Source organism: Solanum stenotomum, chromosome 4, assembly GCF_019186545.1.
Source record: "Solanum stenotomum isolate F172 chromosome 4, ASM1918654v1, whole genome shotgun sequence".
Taxonomy (NCBI): Eukaryota; Viridiplantae; Streptophyta; class Magnoliopsida; order Solanales; family Solanaceae; genus Solanum; species Solanum stenotomum.
Window position 1 is genome coordinate 63,887,792 of NC_064285.1, and position 15,918 is coordinate 63,903,709.

Sequence of the window (15,918 nt, forward strand, 5' to 3'; positions counted from 1 at the left end):
CGTGACATTATTCCAGCCATCATCTTCTTCCTCAAACTCCAAACTCTCTGCACTTCTTTTTCTTTCTAAATCTGAACCTACGCATTGATGTGATCTTGCAAAAAGAAAGAAGAATTCTAAATCTACGAATTGGTATGATTTTGCAAGAAGAAATAAGATTTTCAGACATTGAAGTGAAAAAAGTTAGCTGGCCTCCGTTCATATCTATTTCTGGTCACTCAAACAGACATCACCACTTCAAATTAAAATGTAAACTAATTAAGCTTATTAAAAATGGTATCATGAAATTCCATAGAATTAAAATTGATACTTAAAAAGAAACGAAGAGTTCTTCAACTCCAAAAAACACCAGCTATGGAATTCAGAAAAATATGTCAGGTAACTCCATTTTTTCCGGTCATGATAATAGGAATTCAAAATTTTCCGACGAAACCTTTTTCATCTTCCTCGTACCAAAACTAGATGGAGAGAAGAGGATTACAATTGAAAAATCGATTGAGGAAGGGACTGTCTTGTTGGAGAGTTGGGGACGATTTGGATCAACTGGAGAGAAAAAAATGAGGGGTTGCCGTGGGGTGGATGAGTGAGTTTTTTAGAAAATTCTTTTTTATTTTTTTTAGTTAGCTAAATAGATTAAAATAGTTATTTTTTAGAATTCGTTTTTAAAATAAATTTTTGGAACCAAATGCCACATGTCATCATTTAATTCATCAATTTGTCATGTCACAGCGAGTGTAGTACACACATATCAGATTTTTGGTTGAGTGAAAAAAAAATGTCAAATAGGTATCAATTTTAAGGAGCATAGGTGTTCAATAGGTACAAACCTTAGTTGAGGTGTTTAAACGAATTATGCGGACAACTTTAAGGGGCCGCAGATGACTTAAGCCTATATTTTAAAAGTCAAATTAGCATCTTAATTAAAATTAAACATCATTGTCACATGAAATGACAGAGAGGAAGCTTATCAAAGTATCATGTGAATGTAAGTGATAGAAGTATTTATTCTTTTATTAAAAAAGTAAATGTCAATTTCTCAAACTGAGCAAAAGGAGAAAATTGTCAAAAAGACCCACAAAACTCCAAGAAAACCAAATAAATCTGATTTTTCAAACTTTATCCAATTAGGATATTAAAGCATACAATGAGAATCTCAAACAAAACAAACACTACCTTTTTCATTATTCCCTTTTTACCCTTCCTTTGAGTAGTAGTACTATAAAAAAAAGGAAGCAATATTTTTCCCCTTCAACAACAAGAACCTTCTAATTATTTATCTAACCTAATCTTAATAAATTATCACTAAATTAAACTAAGTTAAAATCACATAAAAATTGCTAGAATTTGTGTACCACAACCTTCCTCTCTCCACCATTTTCACTACTATAACTCTCCGATTTTCCGTCTTCGATACTCTCCGATGACCGATCACCGTGTTGACCCGTTCCTCGGGCGTCAGATTCGGGCGAGTGAGAATGTGATTTTGATTGTGGCTTGTACACGTGACTACCAGGATGGTATAATTGTTGGTGGTGCTGGAGGTGGTGGAGTGATTGTAATGGTTGTGGCGTATTATAGAACTCTTGAGCTATTGCTTGTGGGGCTGCAATATAGTGAGGTGATGGTGCATGGCTAGTTGAATGTGGTCCATAAAATGTGGCTGTAGGTGGTGCACCACCGTGTGCGGCCGCGGCCGCATACTCTGGTGGGACCCATATGCCACCTAAAACCACTAGGTGAGGTGGTGCTGTTGTTGCTTGTGGACTTGGACTTGGTCTTCGAGTGTGAAGTCTATACTTCTGTATAATTAAATTAAAACGAATTAACTTAAATATGTCATGACATTTTTATGATTATAAAAGTATATTATTAAATATAAAATAAAAAGAATAATCAAACTTATGTAGGGTTAGTTTTCTTGGGAGTTGTGTGTGTGGGGGGCGGGGGGGATTGGGGTGAGGGGAGGTTGCAATTGGTTAACATGTATACCTGCAAATGGCTTTTAACTTCATCATTGGTCAATCCATCAACTTTCATCAACTCTCTGATTTGTTTTGGAGTGGCCACTGAAAATCATTACACAGAAAAAAGATTAGATTGCTTGCTTGCAAAGTAAGAAAAAAAAAACAAATGATGACATGATAATTCTTTTTGACTATAAACAAACAGTTTAAAAGTTTGAAAGACCAATAAAAAGTACATGTAAGACTAGACTATAACAAGAAACTTATCTAAATATATAGATTTACCAAAATGAGAGTTTTTTTTTCCCTTTGCAATGATTATGTATTTTCTTTTATATAATTACGTCGTTCACAAGTTAAAATTTTATTTGTACTGTTATTTACATAATCAATGTATATAATCTAAAAAGAGTGTAGTCTGATGCACAACACATCTCGTGTTCACACAAAGTTCAGAGAAGAGTCGCACCACCCAACCTGGATAGACTGATTTCACGGCTCGAATCGATAACCTAGGTCACTCAAAAACAACTTTATCGTTGCTCCAAGACTCTCCTTCATCAGTATATATAACATAAAACAAGAATAAATGAATAAAAAAAGATTGGTATAGACAAATATGTTATTACCTTGAGAACCACCTAACATTTGAAGAGCATTAACAAAACGCCTATGCAAATCAGGTGACCAACATCTTCTTGCCTTTCTATGTGGTTGTTGTTGTTGTTGAGTACTTGTACTTGTGCTGTTGGTACCACCTCCAATGCCTTGAGAGTCTTGTTGAATTTCCAAATTCTTGTTATTATTATTGTTATCTTCCACTTGTAATAATGTCTCATTATTATTTTGTTTATTAGATGAAGTAAGTGCTAGTGTTGTTGGACTTGGACATGAAGAATTGTTGTTGTCCAATGATAATTTTGGGGCAACAGAAAAGGCCATATTATGATGATCATTTTCTTTGTTACAAGTAGTTGATATTTGTACTTGTTGCTTTGTTTCTTGATGATCACTTGGTGGACTCCATAATTGGGCAGAAGTCATCCAATTTGCCTTATTATCAACAATAGTAGATGTGTTATTTGCTACTATTTTTTCACCTCCTAATTCAACACTTGCATTGTTATTCTTAAGTGGAATGAATTCTTCAAGAACTGGTCTCATGTGTCCAATATGATTACTTTCCCTATGGGAGTGAAGTTGTTGCCTTGAAGCCTCCATAGCTGTTAATTCCCAAAAAAAATGGACCAATATTAGACTTGCAACAACAACATACGCAGTGTAAGTTCACAAGTCAGGTCTGAAGAGGATAGGATATACGCAGACCTTACCCCGATTTTGAAAGATAGAGAGGTTGTATTTGAGAGACCGAGAGTTATCATAACAGGTTTGAAAAGGCAACGAGTAATAAAAAAAATAGACTATTAATAAGGTTTAAGCTAGCATATGTGCTATATATTGAATGAAAGATTTAAGTTCTATATATCCTACCTATGAATACACAAACTTTAATACATATCAATGTAGTTTAACATGTTATAGCATGTTGCGTACCATTTTTATTAGGTTATCAATTATAATACTTATCATAAAGATATACCAATAATTACCTTATATATAACAATTATGTTGAATAGTTTCCTTAATCATCATACTCTTAAATGATATAATCAATAATTTTTGAGTCCTACTATTCTTGATTTTGATACATCTCATACATAAACTTGTGCACAAAGAAAGACATGTCTACCTTATAATAAGCTAAAGTAAGATTTATTATGATCGTATAAAATTATTTACACAATCAGTATACGTATCAGAAGATGGATACTAGTTGTTGAAACGAATGAAGAGATAATAAATTACGTACCATTGGTTAAAAGTTGCATGCAAAGGGGAAGTTCACGTTTGAATGCATCAATCTTGACCCTTTCTTCTTCAAGTCGAGTTAAGAATTCTTCAAGATTTTGTGTTTGATCAATATTTTTCTCACCAAATGATTTCAAAAGCATAGAATAACTTTGATGGGGTTTGCATTCAAGGCTTAATTCTGAATTTGATGATGCCATATTCATGATTGCCAATATATTTTTTTCAAAAACTCAAAAAAAGGAGCTAGGTCTAGCTTTAAAATTCGGTGCAAGTACAAGTGTCTAGTCAGATATTTCGCGTATATAATCCTCAAACAACAAATGGATTTGTATTCATGTTCAAATAAGGAAGATGATAAAAAAAGTTGTTAGGTTTTTGAAAACACAAAGTGGTGTGTGTGGAATAGAGAGGAAAAAAGGGAGGAATTGTTTGTTTATGAACACAAGGTGGATTCAAATATTTGTGAAGAGGATGGTGGTCTTTTTAGAGGGTTAAGTTCGAGGGAGAATAAAGTAAAGATTCTTGAAAGAGGAAAAAAAAAGTGAAAAGTAAAAGCAAAGGGAAGGATAAAGAAAATAAAGAAAAAAAAAAGATTAAAAAAAAAAAGAAGAGAAAAGAAGGGATAGTAACTTCTTGTAAAGAGTAAAGGCAAAAAGCTATTTGTTGGTAGTCATGAAAGTGTGAAAGGGTAAGTTGTCTTGAGGTATATATGGCTAGGATTTGTCATGAACAATTGTTTTTATTTATATATCAAATATTACCGGTCTATTTTAACATGTTATAGAAGATCAATTATTATTCTTATTATGCCGCTAATTTATTTTATATACTTTATCATAAAATTTGCTTATAATAATATTATAAGTGATCTAATTCAGTAAATATTCTTTCATACCGTCAATGATTGTAGAATTTAAACCCATGGATATCAGGATCAGTTTTTTTGAGGGATATGCTTGTGAAGAAAGTTTATCCCTCCCTCAATCGTCATCTGGCTGCTGAATTTTTTGATATCTTTTATACTTTCCCCAAGGCTCGAGCTGTATGAGGCAAATACTCATCCACCTATCATTCAGAGGCCATGTCGAGCCTCATTCCAATAGTAGCGCGGATAGGGAAGAAGCAAGTTTTATCCCGCCCTCGATCAAAAGCTAGCTGTTGCTGAATTTTTCGATCTCTTCTATACTTTCCATATTTAAGGCTCGAGTTGTATGAGGCTAAAACTCATCTACCTACAATTCAGAGGCCACGTCGAGCCTCATTCCAACAGTAAGGGTGCGACTTAGGTCAACTAACACACAAGAGGTATAATTCACTCAACGATTATATTTGGGTTTCGAACCCCATATGGAAAGCTGCGAGCATTGTTATTTGCGAGGTCTTGATCACTGACACAAATCTCGTTTTCATTTTATTTATGATAATTCAATGTCAATAAATCATCTCTATCGTGCGATTATATCATGTTTGAGCATGAATGCATGATGAATCACCTCGTGCCTTGACCTAGCTATCACCTAATAATTATTATGTTCACGATTATTCATCTATCAATGTATACAATGCTCTAACCACTCATATAATTAGTTTTCTGAAAAATATAAAGTAATTAACTCATGAACATATTATAGTCGATAAAATTATACTGATAATGTAAAAGTTATAATTATATAAGTTAAATGGTTGAGATGTAAAAGAAGGAATCAATTTAGGTGTCATGTGATTAGAGAAAAGAAAAGAGTCTGATTTTGGAACCTTTGGTACTTTAGGACAGTCTTTATATGAAATTCTATAATCACTCAAAATAAAAGATGATATTCTCTTCTTCTTCCTTCTTCTCATAGGGTTTACCTTTTCCTTTTAGCTTCTTTTAATCTTTAAACTTACAAATTTTCTACATCTTTAACTTAATAATATGCTACAAAAGATTCATCTAGTTAGTTGTGTTATTCAAGATTCTAAATACAATTCTACTTTTGGGCTTAATGGGTATCTTACAGACAGTATGCCACTAACAAAAACATTTTCAAGAAAATAAATTATATTCAACTATAGTAATAGTAATTAATTAAATTATTTTCATGGTGTATAGAGTTGATAGTAGTACTTACAAATGTACTTTTAAGCAAATTATTCAAATGCACCAATTCTTTAAATTAATGATGTGAATCTTGATTCCATTTCTATGGTTGATTTAACTAATTATAAAGTTTTTCCCCCCACTAGCATATACATCCATTATGTTGTTCTTCTATTTATTTATTTATTTAGGGAAATTTGCACTTTTAATCCCTTAAATATTGATAAATTGTGATTTAGCCCTTGTGATATTTAGCTAGACATATTTAACCTTCAATAATTTGAAATGTGCACATATGATCCCTCTTATTTTGAATCTTCATAAGTTTAACAAACTATATATTAACCATTACATTATATAATTACTCATGTTTTTTCTTAAGTTTGGATAATACTTCATATTTTAGAGTACTACAGTTCTAGAAATAGTCTAATTATTAGTACTCCCTCCGTTTCAAAAAGAGTGACTTGGTTTGACTTGAAACGGAGTTTTAGAAAATAAAGAAAACTTTTGAATCTTGTGGTCCTAAATTAAAGTTATGTTAAATGTATTAAATTGCCCTTCAATCTTGTGGCTTTAAACATGCCACGTGGAAAGCTGAAATTAAAATGTTACCAAAAAAAGGAAAGAGGTCATTCTTTTTGAAACAGACTAAAAAGAAAAGGAGATGATTCTTTTTGAAACGGAGGGAGTATACTTATTCAAGATTTGCTGGACAAAATTACATGATATCTACATAATTGTGTTGGTAGGAGGTAATAAATACCCTATAAATTTAGATGTGCACAAGATAATTCTAAGACCACAATTATAAAAAGTGGCCAAAAATTAACATATATTTTTAATTGATTAAATATTAATTATGCTTTAAAAAGGTTAAATATGTTTGATTCAATTGTCATAAAGATCAAAATTAGAATTTCAAGGATAAAAAATGCTACCATTGTCTTTTTCAAAACCATGTTATAGTAAGCATGGGAGAGAAAAAGGAGGACATATTAAAGATGGTGCTTAAGTATCAATCAACGAAAGCAACTTTCTTTTATCATCAATTGAGATTCTCCATTCTTTAATCAGATGTCTGAAATTTAAACTTTTGGAAATGAAAAATAAAATACTATCGAGAATGCTATTTCCAAAAATAAATCCTGCAATGCATGAATTTAAATTTAATCAAAAATCTCAATACAAATGTATATATCGAATACCGAGCGGAAAACCAAAAGAACTTTTCTTTATTTGCTTCAAAAGTTACATAATTGTTTTATAGAATTGAGTGCACATATAATGTGTGTGTGAAAGAGAATATCTAATCTATTCAAATTCATTGATTTACAAAAGAATATAATATTTGGTTGAAAGAAAAGAATATCTGGAATTCCAATTCTACGACTCTAAATTAAGGAAAGGTAAGTAAGAGTGAAGGATCTTATAAAAAGGAACAAATTATGTCTCACAAGAATTTAAAAAGTATATTAAAGGGAGCTTAAGGGATTGTGGGGAATCTTCTTCTGCTAAATAACTTTAATGAAGTGGATAGGAAGGTACCTAGATTCTTTATATTGTTTTCTAATTAAATTATAATATTTCTTGAGAAAGATTGGATCTTGACCAAACTTTTAGCACAATTTTCTCAAATCATCGATCATACCATAGTAAAGTTTGAGAAAAATAAAATGAAATTGGCTCTTATTATGTTTGTAATCGCGAATTCAGAATTTTTTTATTATATTTTTCAAGTTTTAAACTTGATTAACATTTGAAGTTGAACCGAATTTCAATCTAGTTCAAATTCAGACATAGGGTTTACAGTTAGATATCGACTCTCTGAAATATTTCATGGATCACTACACCCTTTCTATTCATCCTAAGTAAAACTAACATTCTATTTTCATTATGATTTTTTTTTAGCTATTTGTGGATATATTGTTTGGATGAGATGACCATTCAAGAAAAGGGATTTTTTTTGTTCTTCATTTTTAACACACAGCTTCCTTAAATTAAACCTCTTAATATTCATTTGTAACTTGAGGAGAGGTAGTTATCTTATTTTATGAATAGAAGAATTGCAGTTAGTGGAACAAGAATTTCATTTATCTTTTTAAAACTATGCATGAATAATTGGAATGAAAAGAGCATATTTCTATATAGACTAATTCTAATTTCCATTTGTTATCTTATTTGTAACATTTCAACTTTGATATCACTATGTCATGTCTTAATTATTGTATTTTTAATCATTTGGTGTATGAAACTCAATCATTTAGTTAATTTAAATTTGTAAAGTATAAGATTAGGAGGGATGCGATACCTATTAAGAATTTTTCAATTTTAAAAATTGACTTGAGATTACTGATTAAGAATGCATGGATCTCATTCATTTACTACATCCTTTGGTAATATGGCATGCTATGATTAACCATAATTAAACTTAGGGTGTGTTTGATATAAAGAAAAATGTTTTATATATCACCTAGAAAATAAGTGATTTTTAACTTATTTTTTGATGTTTGGTAATTAGTAAGAAAATATATCATATCATGAGCCTGTATATATGATCTAGACAAATGCTATAACATCAGATCCGGATCCCCACCCTTTAAAACAGAGGCATACCTCTATCAGGATCTGAAATCTGACCTGACCCCAAATTCAGCTTGACACCCAACACCGACCTGGAGCCTGACTCCCAACCTATAATGACATAACCTCAACACGCAACCTAGGACCTAACATCGACCATGACTTAGAACCTGAATCCAAACCCTGATACAAGACCCCACTCTCAATCCTTAACTCATGACTCTTGATCCTGACTCGAGTTTAAAATCTTGACCTTGACCCTAACCCCAATCTTAGACTTGACTCTCAACTTTTGATTATGACCTCGATTTAGGATTTGACTTCCTGTCATGATTTGAGGCCCTATTCTCGACCTTGGCCCTGATTCTGAACGGGGTTGGAGTCGGGAGTTGAATTCCAAATTTGGGTCGGGTGATAAGGTTGAAAAAGAATTTTAGAAATTTATTTTATTTTATATTAGAAAAGTCATTTTTCTTAAATTAAAAAAAAATTATTTTAAAAATATTTACAAGATATTTAAGCCAACCAATTACCTAAGAAAACGTCCTACCAAACACACCTTAGTGGTAGCATATAGTTGGGTACAACTTTTTTAGAATGACTATTAGACGCTCACTTAGCATAGCAGTACACAAAGTAAGATTAGTAAACCTTTTCCGTGCTTCTAAGTATTTGATATTCCGAATTCATTGCTTCGATTAATTTAAATTCTAATCCTAGAAAGTTGATTATGATAGAAACATTATTGCAAGGAGAACTCTGTTCTTACCGCTCAAATACAAGACTTCATCATAATTGGTTATGTATACATTAATATTATATATATATATATAAAATATAAATAAGTACTTAAATTTAATCTCAACTTACAAATACTTCAATTTAATTTGAATAGACACATGTATACTTAATTCGTCTCCACTATTTTATAAGCTAAACACTTCAACTTAAAATCATCTAGATATCTCTAAAAATTATGTGTTACATCAACATTTAATGTCCACTTGACATAATTAGAGTGAGTCATAATATTTACTCAGTTAACAGTAAAGACCAAATTAATATATCTAAATATACCCCTCGAAAAAGTTAAAACTCTTACATCTAATTATTCCACTCATATAGTAACAGTAACAACATAGGCCTTTTCATTAGAGGAATATTACACAAAGTGAAAGAGAAAGAGAAAGAGAAAGAGAGAGACTGCATCTAATTCCTTAGCTTTTGGACTTTGCCAAAAGAAAGAAAGAAAAAAAAGAGGTGTTTTGAAGTGTATTGGGTGAATGATGGAGCTTTAATTTGTTGCTTTCTATGATCACTCTTCATTTACAAGACTCTCTCAACTCTCCAAAACATAACTTTTTTGAAGATTCTCTTCTCCTATTCCCCTTTCTTTTTTCTCTTTATTCAGTGTTCGATATTTATACTATAAAGTCCTGATTATTAATCTCAATTCATGTAATACACAATCTATCAAACAGAATTTTTTTTTGCTCTCGAACGAAAATTTTCATCTGAAGTTCATATCAGACTCAATGAAAATTTTCATCTGAAGTTCATATCAGACTCTGATTAAGAATGAACGAATTATATTCATCTTGCCACTATTCTTAGTGATAACAAAAAAGAGTTTACTCTAACATTGTCGATGTATAGATTCTTTTATTATAATAAATAGGTAAAATTTATAACAAATCTGATATGATAATTTTGACAACGTAACGTGTAAAATGCTTTGAGGATTGTAATTTTTTTGCTTGTCAGTGTATATCTATTTTATTTTTTTAAAAGGTTAGTTTGTCTGTCCTATGCATGGGATTCTCCTAGTGACACGTTTTTTAGATTATATTCCCATAATATATGGTCCTTCTGAATATCCCTTTTGTCTGGAAGTCCAATTTTTAGAATGTTCTATCCCCCCCCCCCCCACCCAAAAAAAACCCCCCCACCCCCACCAAAATTTTAAATTGGAAAACTCCACCATAGATTAATTTTTACGTAATATAATACTATACTAAATAATTGTGAAAAATGGACACCGCTATATATGTGTATGTTGTGTACATATTGAAAATTTGCGCTTTTGGTCCTTAAATTGTTTAGAATTTTTAATTTCAATCCTCATAATATCTGATTAAATATATCTAACTTTTAATTAATTGAAAATAAATATAAAAAGAAAAAAGAAAGGGAAAACCCGCGTATATTCCTTTTAATATAAAAAGCCCACCAACAATGATTTTCTAAATAATTAATACCAAGAAATTAAACGAATTTGTTTATTGAACTTTCTATTGTTAAAAAGTTTAAGTTAACAAAAAAAATATGTTTTTCTTTTTAAAAATAATGAGTATATCAACGAAAGAAATATTCTAGTAAAATATACTTTTATTTGTCTAAAAGTCATACACTTACAGAGCATAAATATTCAAATTAAGACAAGCTAAGTACTTTTTTTTATACTTGATAGAATTAAACAAAAGTATAATTATTAAAAAGATTAACGTTTCTGTGTATCATTGGTGCAATATTAAAGTGCCACATTAAAGATTAAAGAAAGCCTATGGAATATCTTTTTTCCTAAAAAAGAAAGCCTATTCCCCGTGTTTTAATTTATTTATCTTAATTTAACTTGGTGCAGAGTTTAATATAATTTTTTTTATTTTGTGATTTTAAATGAAAAATATGTATAATGTATTAAAATAACTTTTGAATTTTGTGATTTTAAATATATCACATAGAATGTTAGGTGTAAAGAGTAGCAATGGCGGAACTAGGATCTTTAATTAAGGGGTTTAAAATCTGAAGAAATAAATACACGGAGTAGCCGAAGGGGTTCGACGTCTACAATATACACCTAAAAGATTATTTTAACCATGTATAAATGATATAATTTTTCGCCGAAAAGGATTAGGATGAACCCCTAGCAATAAGGTGGCTCCGCTACTAAAGAGTAGGAGTATGTATTGATATACTTTTTAAAAAAAAGACATATCGAGAAAAAAAAAAAATAAGGCAAGCAAATTAAAATAGAAAAAATATTATTTGTATTAGAGAAAAATTAAAGCACATCCTTCCAATTGTTTTCCAAAATATTCCTTTCTGCCAACTTTTGGTTGGCTTTTTATTTTTTTCTTGCATGCATTATATGCTCATATGAAAATGCATGTTATGATTTCTGGCACGTAAAGTATTAAATACTTCTACCTAACTTATAATTTTTTATTTTTTTTACAAACTCATTCAAAAAATTATATATTTTATTTGAGTTTAAGTTTTATGCATCAATAATATGAAAAACATTTGCATGGTCAAATTACTTTTATATATATATGTAAATTTCTCGATAAGCATTAGTAGCGAGTATGATAGGATAATAATCAACCTGTTGTTAAAGATATATCGAATATATTTATATTATCCGTATATAACTTAAATATATTTTCTAATTGAACTTTCTTTTGTATTTCATTATAATATGTCAAGAAAAAAGATCTAACTGGTAAAAACATGTGAATAATAGTCAATTTTCAGAGGATTTTCCTCGGAAATTTCTGTCGAAAATTCAAATATTTTTAATAATTATATCATTATAAATTCTGGTAAATTAAGATGATGAAATGAGTTGATTGAGATTTCTCCGTCCTTAATTAATTAATAAGATGTTTCAAATTTAAATCTTAGAAATGAAAAACATCTTGTTAGGAGAGACGGCCACGACCTGATTTAAGCCAACAACGCGTGGATTCAGATTAATCAGGTTCTCATACGGATACCATATATTGAGTGGGAAAAAAAGAGAGGATTAGTGGTGTATATATATGATGCTAAAGTATACTTTTGAAGGAAATATAAAAGTTTACTTTGGTGGTAGAGATTCGTTTATTTTCAAATATATATACGTACTTAATAGAACTTTAATTAGTGTGATCTCCTACATATAAAAATTAGTGGATATTCCTCAAGAAAATTTATAATATTGATTAGCAAGATATACTAATTGCATACTTATTAATCTTCCTAACCAAGATTAGGCATGGGATATGCAAGTCAAGGACAACTTAATTTACTATTAATCAACATAATCAAATCATGCATGATGGAAACATAATTGTGTTCTCAAAAGGCCTAGCAAATTATTTTATGTATAATGTATAAAATAAGGGAAAAGGGAAAAAAATTCTCTAATTCGAGAGAAATATAAATCATCCTAGGATGAAATGGCACAAAATAAATAATAATGTTAATAGTTTGTGGGACTAATTTAGTAATTTTGAGAGTAAAAAGTACAAGGGTAAATTCGGAGGGGATTTGTGCCAACTGATCCTTAATTTTTGCTCCTCAAGCTAAATAAATTTTTCACGGGGAATAATTTATATTTTCACATCATAGCATCCCATAAGTTAGGTTCCGTATCCTTAAAGTTGTCCCGCTAGACATAAGTTTTATTTGTAGGGCACATATCAGAGTTGAAGTCAAGATTTGAAGCTTATGAGTTCTAGATTTTAATTTTTTAAAGTTGTGGGGTCCTAAATTAATTATATGTACATTTTCAATGAAATTTTAAAAAGATAAATATAGAGTTTAAATTAAAATTACTGACGATTTCAACTAAACACGTAGTCAACACTCTTCCTCTACCTCTGATAAAAAAAGTAAACACCAGCCCATCTAAAAAACAAATTATCGTATAATTAAATGTTACTTCTTACCAATTTTGAACATGTGAAATCCATTCATTTTATTCCAAAGCTCTCTGAATGGTAAAAACAAATTGGAATAATATTGGGGCAAATTTGGATGTTTTCAATATCCCTATTCCGTCTTATCCAATAATATACCCCAACTATAGTACCCAAATCAATTTGAATATTTGTTATCAATAATTCAAAATTCTATTATTCAATCCTATCCTAAGCTTATAAAGTGATAAACATACAAATTAAAGGTTGGTATTTAACTATATATTTTGCATTATAATGAAATATTATTCTCTTTTAGGCTTTGTGGAAAGTGAATAAAATGTACATTTACGGGTTGTAAGGCCTTCTTTAAGAATCTTTTAATTGGCAAAGTATTCAAGTAATGAATAAACTGATTATTCTATTAAATCCCATAAAAATCCATTTTGGATAATTAGGTTCTTTCATTTTTTAATTATTTCCCATTTTCCCATTCTCAAAATAAATAAAAGTTTTCTTAATTACCTCAATCATTGATGTCTTTTGTAATAAATTTGTGATCTACAATAAAAAAAAATTGGCCACTATACTAATATCCTCTTCGATAGGGGTGTACATGGCAGGATTGGTTCGAGTTTTTCAAATATCAAATCAAATTATTTGTGTCAGGTTTTTAAATTTATAAACCAAACCAAATCAATAAAACTCGGGTTTTTCAACCTCGGATTTTTTCAGATTTTTTTGAGTTTTTCGGTTTTTTGGGTTGTTTCGGGTTTTCCGGTAAAGTATTCATACAAACATATAATTTACTTGTACTTCAAATATTTCTTTAGTCCTACAAAAATACAACTATCTAAGATGTTTCTTAAAAATATAACACAATATGATATGATTAATGACACTAAAATATCCAACAAAAATAATAATAATGAGGTCGCGTAAAACAAATATTGCAAATTAACAAGTCATAATGAAAATGATCATAATTTAAAAGTACTAAATCATGCTAAAATTAAGTTTAATAAGTATTAGTTACATGACTAAATATTAAAGGAAATTAAAATTAGATTATGTATTTTAATTGTCTAAACCAATGTAAAACTAAAGAACAAATATTCAATATTATTGTCATTCTTAGTGTTGAATTGATTTTCTTTTTGCATTAGTATTAATTTGATTTTGATTTAAGCTTTATTATAATTACCAACATCTGTGGACTATAATCTTTATTGGTCCATTCATAGTTTTAAGTTTCAAACTTGAAATAATATATTAAAAGATAAAAACTATGAAAAAGTATAAGAAATATTTAAAAATTATATCAAAGTAAATATTTTTATGCATAAAATAAAATTTTAAAATTATATATATAATGTCGGGTTGGTTTTTTTTAGTTAAAACCAAACCAACTCAAATATAGTCGGGTTTTTTTTTTCAAAACCAAACCAAGTCAAACCAAACTACTAGTCGGGTTTTTTTTTTTGGTTTGACTCGGTTTGCGGTTTGATTCGATTTTCAGTTCGGTATTATACACCCGTACTCTTAGATATCAAGTGAATTCAACAATTTACATAAAATTGAAAATATGATTTTTTAACGAATTTTATTGTGTAGTCATGAAGTCAACTCTTGTCAAAATCAATGTAGAATGAAGGAGACGATCCTGCTAATCTTGTGTGGACTTTGCCAATTTACGGGTCCTTTCCCAAGATATACGTATTTAGTATTTAATATTCTATTTGGGCTTTGACTTCTTTTTATTTTTTTTTAGTATTTTTCTTTTGCATAAAAGAGCATATATATATATATATATATATATATATAAATAAATAAATAAAGCATCCAAAGCATGATAAATTAAGTGGAGAATGGAATTAGAATCACTTTGGTCGGCCTCTTAGCAAAAGATGTACTTAGAGTATTGTTGAAGATTGGAAATCAATTGGCCAATTAAAAGTAATTTTACAAAAAGAAATAATTAAAAAAATAAATAAAAATAATATATATATATATATATATATATATATATATATAATGAAATATTTTACATATCAATCAACTATGCTTCCATTAAAAATAAATTAGATTATGATATTTGACACAAATATCTATATCTTAGTATTTTATTGGCATCTTTGATCATAATTCGTTATATTTGTGCTTATATTGATATATTTATGATGTCTATGTAGTTCATGTTGAGAGCTTTTAGAATATATTAACGAAGAAGTGCAATGTGTCACACATGAAAATGTGAGAATAGTGAAGACAAGCAACAGTTGCTATGTAAGGGGTGTCACAAGAGCAACACATGGAAAACAATTTTTTGATTGAAATGATTCATTGTTTAAAACATTTTAATTGGTTAGTTTTGCAATTTTATAATAGTAATAAATAAAAATCATCCCACTTTTGAGAAAATACTAATCGATTAATTGATTACTTAGTTAAGTCTGATAACCGTTGATCACAAGTCTTTGTGGGTTCGTCACTTAACTTTTAAAATCACTATATATTACTTGTACCACCATCGACTTTTATATATATATATATATCCTTTTACGAGGTTATTCCAAATTCATGTTTAATCTTTAGTTGTCGTGTTTAGTGTCAACTAACAAGACAAGAATCATCTACGGATACAAAAAAAAAAGTATACACGAAATTACAAAAAAATGGATTCGGGAAGGGGAGGGTGTAATAGGACCTTAATTAGTTTAGTTAAGATGTGTCTCTG

General features: G+C 29.5%; 1 protein-coding gene across 1 annotated transcript; it reads right to left on the reverse strand.

The window, feature by feature from the left end:
* Positions 1-1,081: 1,081 nt before the first annotated feature.
* On the reverse strand, positions 1,082-4,301 carry LOC125863110 (myb family transcription factor EFM). Its single transcript, XM_049543250.1, has 4 exons — positions 3,835-4,301; positions 2,594-3,187; positions 1,990-2,066; positions 1,082-1,799 (listed from the first exon to the last, which is right to left on the reverse strand). The coding sequence occupies exons 1-4, from the start codon at positions 4,037-4,039 to the stop codon at positions 1,338-1,340; spliced, it is 1,338 nt and encodes a 445-aa protein (XP_049399207.1). The 5' UTR covers positions 4,040-4,301; the 3' UTR covers positions 1,082-1,337.
* Between the last annotated feature and the right edge of the window lie 11,617 nt (positions 4,302-15,918).

Bases quoted from the DNA above. Each gene is read 5' to 3' on its own strand.
- LOC125863110 (XM_049543250.1), bottom strand. From the start codon at position 4,039: ATGAATATGGCATCATCAAATTCAGAATTAAGCCTTGAATGCAAACCC. The intron at 3,188-3,834 runs GTACGTAATTTA...GGGAATTAACAG, and splicing joins CATGCAACTTTTAACCAATG to CTATGGAGGCTTCAAGGCAA. The intron at 1,800-1,989 runs GTATACATGTTA...TTAATTATACAG, and splicing joins AAGTTAAAAGCCATTTGCAG to AAGTATAGACTTCACACTCG.